The sequence below is a fragment of the Tasmannia lanceolata genome, unplaced genomic scaffold (genome assembly GCF_043159265.1).
Source record: "Tasmannia lanceolata isolate RefF3 unplaced genomic scaffold, GAP_Taslan_0.1 ptg000015l, whole genome shotgun sequence".
Classification (NCBI taxonomy): Eukaryota; Viridiplantae; Streptophyta; class Magnoliopsida; order Canellales; family Winteraceae; genus Tasmannia; species Tasmannia lanceolata.
The window spans coordinates 46,164,951-46,170,066 of NW_027518692.1; the positions used below are offsets into that span (position 1 = coordinate 46,164,951).

Sequence of the window (5,116 nt, forward strand, 5' to 3'; positions counted from 1 at the left end):
CTCGACCGCCCCATTGTCTTGTGTCTACCAAAGCTGGAATGTTTGGCATTGTGCATGTGGCTAGTAATTGCACAATGTTTCATCTGTTCCAATCTTAGGGCTTCTTTTGATACCCCTTAAAAATTATTTGCATATAACTTTCTATTTATGTAGTCTTATTTGCATATAATCCTCTGCAAATAATAGTTATAATAGTCTTATATCTTAGTTAATGGCTTGTAAAGTGTCCTTAATGTCCCATTTGCAAATAAGATAAAAACTTGTGATTGTACATTCTAGGGTTCATAGAAGCTTCAACTGTCATTTCTAGGGTTCAAGGCACGGGCATTTCTTGCAGCCAGGTGTATTCATGATAAATCGGTGTCTGCAAGTGGTGAGAGTGGTAGGACAGTGAGAAGAGAGAGATTTGTGAGGGCTCGATCAAAATCGATTCTATTTTGAGTTTAGTTTTTTGTTTCCTGATTTGTAGTGGAACTCATCACTTGATGACACTAGTTTCCTGTTTGTTGTTTCCTAATTTTTAGCCACCTAACCCTCATCTCTACTTGGAGAACCCGATTCTATGAAAACTTCTCCTAGAAAAGTCTAGTTATTGTAATTATCTGACTTATAATCTCATTTCCCATTGAACAGGTCATAGGCACGCGATGTAAATTTCAAAAAAAAAAACCTACAGATCATACGACACTCTCCATAATGTAAAAGGTTCCTTTGAATTCTCGTACCTGAGTCATCTCTTATACTGTGCCCTGTTTGGATTGCAGGAAATGTTTGGAAAGGAGAATATTCCCAAAATTCCTACTTCTTTTTAAGACAATAAGATGAGAAATTATATGGTGGCCGATCGTGTAATAACAAGGGCAGAGAGAGACAAAACCTGCTACCCTTTGATTTTTGATCCATAGAAAAGTCAAGAAAGAGGAATTTGGTGGATTAAAAATCAAGGGAGGAGGGGTTTTCTTTCTCCGACCTTTACATGTAAAAGTCGGCCACCATATAAAATCTCCAATAAGATAAGTTAAACCAGGGGAAATGATTTCTGCGCTCAAGTGTTTTGATAAACATGTGCTCCACTTGTCTGTCGTGTACTATTTAAAGGGATGTTAGAGGATATTACAGTTCTGGAAAAGCTCTTAAAGCCCTCTAAATACTACACGACAAACAAGTAGAGCGCGTGTGTATCAAAACACTTGGGCACTGAAATCATCTCCCTAAACCAATCCTATTCAATTTTCATGTAGAGGGACCTTCAATTTATCATAACATGGCTATAAATTAAAAAATGATCATACCATTTCCCTCTAAATCATAATAAGAAAAAAAACTTCCCATGAAAAAAAAAAAAAAAGGGTTTTTCTTGCCGTCCAAACATGGCCCCTTGCGAAGAGCACAAGAAATACATCAATATGTCTCAGAGATGAGAGTTTAATTTATGTCATTTGTCCACATTATAACCATGGTAACAAATAAACGAAAATCCACAGGATGGATGGACTTTGACTTAATTAAAAATTTTCACCCAGGAGGATTACAAGACATGAATGATGAGAATTAGGGATCCCTGACAGTGAAACTGAACTTCTGGCCGTACTCGCAGTGTAACCCGACCCCACAGTAGAAGTAATGCTTCCCTGGTTTAGAAAATGTTACAGTAGTGGGCCCCTTATAATACATAAGGATCGTCGATTCCTGAGTGCAGTTATCAAAGTCTTCCTCCGTCACCTCTTGCACGTTATTGATTCCCGGCGTGTAGTGGAACACTGTAAGAGAATTTCCAAGAATCAAACTTATAAAAGGGCACACTTATCTTTTCTAAGTTTTGCATGGCAAAGAGCTTATAGTATGCTATTATGGAAGTTTAGCTTAGACAAAAATATGCTTGAGGTACCTAATTGGGTGAGGAGTTTTTATTACAGGCGCTTCCCCTGTTGGCTTTAGTCCATGCATTATGGGTGCAACCATGCGCCCCACCAAAAACATTAGCTGTTAAATGGTGAGGCCCACGCTATGCATGGGCTTGGGTGGAGATGATGATGGGCCCCTACCCATCAAAACATAAGGTGTAAAATGGTGGGCCTCGCCCTTCATGGTTTTGGGTGGAGATGCTGGGCCCGTCCATCAAATCATATGCAAGTGAAAATGGTGGGGTCCATCCTAATTCATGGACTTGTGCAAAGATGGCCGGATAGCCAAAACATTGTATGAATGGCGGGTGAGCATCACCCTACATGGGTTTGGTTGGAGATGGTAGGGCCCACCTTATGCATTGGATCGGGTGGAGATGATGGCCCCACACCATCAAAACATGGTATAATTGTTGGATCTCAGTGTATAAAATGGTGGAACCCACCCCTTCAAAACATGAGTTGTAAAATGGTGGGCCCCACCCCATCAAAACATGAAATCTAAAATAGAGATTTGCTAGGGACCATCGCAAAAGGAATTTCACGGCCGGGCTGGGCTATGTTGCATGTGAGAGTAGCTATATATGCTCAGATTTTGTCTAATTCATTTAATTCATATGAGATGGCCACTCTTGCATGCAACAGCCCAGCCACGAAATGCCTTCTGCGATAGTCCCTCTAGCAAATCCCCTAAAACTATCATGTGGAAAATAATATTCCAGGAAGTAAAATGTAAGGTATATTTGCTTTGCAACTTTCCTTTAAAACAGGAAAATTTTCAATTTTGGGCTCCTCAGATTAAAAACCAGCGTTATTGAAGAAGCACACGAGAAGCCTAATCGGGCCTCACCCACGTGACATAAGCCTGATTGTACCTTTCATTTCATAGGCACAACTGTCAGATGACATTGCCAAAAAATCATGCTTATTGCCTTATTGTGTGGCCAACTATCCAATCAAATGGCTTGGAAATAGACAGTAATGTCATCGACAATTTTTCATGCTTGTACAGACCATGTTTGGCAACCATGGTTTAGATTTAGTTTCTCAAGTGGTGAGAGAGGTGTACGGCGGAGAAGGAGAGATTTGAGGGGGCACCAATGAGTAAATAATGAGACGAGGCCCAAAAACAAGGTGACAAAAAAATCCATTAAAAATATGATTGATTTTTTCCTTGTTTTTTAGCCATTCTCATTCTCTACTTGAAAAAAAAGGAGACAAAAAACTTCACTCGCAACTCCCATCCTCTACTCATGCGTTGCCTCCCAAATCTCTCTTTCTTCGTCCTAGCCCCTAGCCATCTCTCACCACTTGAGAAACTGTAAATTTAAGGAGATGATTTTTTCGCCCCAGTAGGATAATGTGCCACCCTTTTAGACGTCAAATCAAGTTAAAATGAGGGTGCATTATCCTTAATGGGGCGAAAAAATCATCACCCTAAATTTAAAAAGGGAAATGTTATCCACACTACTGTATTTTGCTGAGGGCACTCCTCACTTTATTAAAAGTACAGTATGGCCCGCACCATAGGATGATCCAAACCGCCCATTAGATGGGCCACGGCCTAAATAGGTTGTGCCCCAAAAATCATTTACATAGGTTGATCCTAACCCTCTGATCTATAGAAGGTTAGGATCAACCCTCTAACATTCAGATCAGAGGGTTAGGATTAACATATGGAAATGCTTTTTGGGGCACAACCTATTTAGGCTGTGGCCCATCTAATGGACGGTTTGGATCATCCTATGGTGCGGGACATACCGTACTTTTAATAAAGTGAGGACCCTCATCAAAATACTGCAGTGCGGATAACATTTCCCTTTAAAAAAAAAAAAAACATGGCTAAAGTATATAGGCCTAGACCAATCTTCTCATGTGCTTCCCATATTAAGATCTTTTCATTGTATGATTCCCCTAGGCCTTTCAGGTTTTCTACAACACAAATCAAACCAGACAAAAGTCCAAACTCAAACATACCCAATTTATCACCTACAAAGAATTTCCTTTGTTGCGCCCAATTTTGATAAAACATGCGATCTGAGGGGAGGGTCCAACCAATGTCTCCTCCCACAATGTGCTCGTCTGCGCTCACAAATCCTACCAGAAAACACCCAATTGTTGATAAGAGGAAGAAGAAATGAGAGGTTGACGCCATTAATTCAGTTTCTTTTTTTAATGAGAATAGTTTGAAAATATGTGTTGTAGAGGAGTCATTTAAAACAGAGAGAGAATATATATGGTGGGGTTTTCTTCTATTTTCTCTCTATTTAGGGAGTTTTGAGTTCAACGTCTATTTTTGGGAGTCATGGGGTTTGAAAAAGTCAGGCAATAGACACCTCTACATTATTAGGCCCTACCATGAAATGGTCATGCAATTAGATGAAGCCCATCCATAGGACCCTCCATACAAGTGTACGGTTGGATGATGGAACCACCATTTTGGTGGGGGGGGACTCCAAACATCTATTTCCAGGTGAAAAGACTCTACTCAGGCCCTGTTTGTTTAAGAATTTTGAGAAATCTAGAACTAAATATTGGACTTAAAATTAAGTTTAGCCCCTGTTTGTTTTGGATTTTGAGAACTTTTAGTCCAAAACCGATTATGGGGCTCAAATTTATGTTTGATCCAAATGTCCCAAGGTTGGATCTCATTTATTCTTAGGCTCTGTTCACTTGGTATCCCGGGAAAGGAAAAGAAAATGTTTTCCGAGAATCTGACGTGGCATTAGGAAAAGAAATCCAAGGAATCTGTGCAGGAAAAGGTTTCCCTAGACTGCTTACTTGCGCAGGAAAAGGTTTCCAGGGAAACTGCTTGCCCTTATTTTTGCACTAGTTTTCCCGGGAAACAAAATCCGAGTGTTTTTTGTCGGAAATGAAATCCCTAAAGGGGGGGTGGGGTGTGTGGAAATGGGCTTTTCCATGTCATTTTTTGACTTACTATAGAAATTCCACATGTGTAATTCTATTTTCCCGGGAAAGCAAGTGAACACCAAAATTCTGTCTTGTCAAGGAAAAAAGAGGCTGTTTTCCAGGTATTTGCTTTCCCGGGAACGCAAGTGAACATAGCCTTAAGAGAACATATAAAATCTAGAGGGCTGTTAGCAAAACGAGATTTTGTTTGGAGAATAAAGACCAAGCCCTCTGTTGTGACACATGCCTAAGTGCAAAAAGCCAAGGGGGAAATGACCAAATCGTCCGTCCTTATTTCCAAA

The 5,116-nt window shown here is 40.1% G+C and overlaps 1 protein-coding gene across 1 annotated transcript; it reads right to left on the minus strand.

The window, feature by feature from the left end:
• Positions 1 to 1,334: 1,334 nt before the first annotated feature.
• LOC143847184 (mavicyanin-like) lies at positions 1,335 to 4,111 on the minus strand. The gene is made up of 2 exons (XM_077355922.1): positions 3,882 to 4,111; positions 1,335 to 1,760 (listed from the first exon to the last, which is right to left on the minus strand). The coding sequence occupies exons 1-2, from the start codon at positions 4,057 to 4,059 to the stop codon at positions 1,552 to 1,554; spliced, it is 387 nt and encodes a 128-aa protein (XP_077212037.1). The 5' UTR covers positions 4,060 to 4,111; the 3' UTR covers positions 1,335 to 1,551.
• Positions 4,112 to 5,116: the final 1,005 nt, after the last annotated feature.

Bases quoted from the DNA above. Each gene is read 5' to 3' on its own strand.
- LOC143847184 (XM_077355922.1), bottom strand. From the start codon at position 4,059: ATGGCGTCAACCTCTCATTTCTTCTTCCTCTTATCAACAATTGGGTGT. The intron at 1,761-3,881 runs GTATGTTTGAGT...ATTCTCTTACAG, and splicing joins CTTTGTAGGTGATAAATTGG to TGTTCCACTACACGCCGGGA.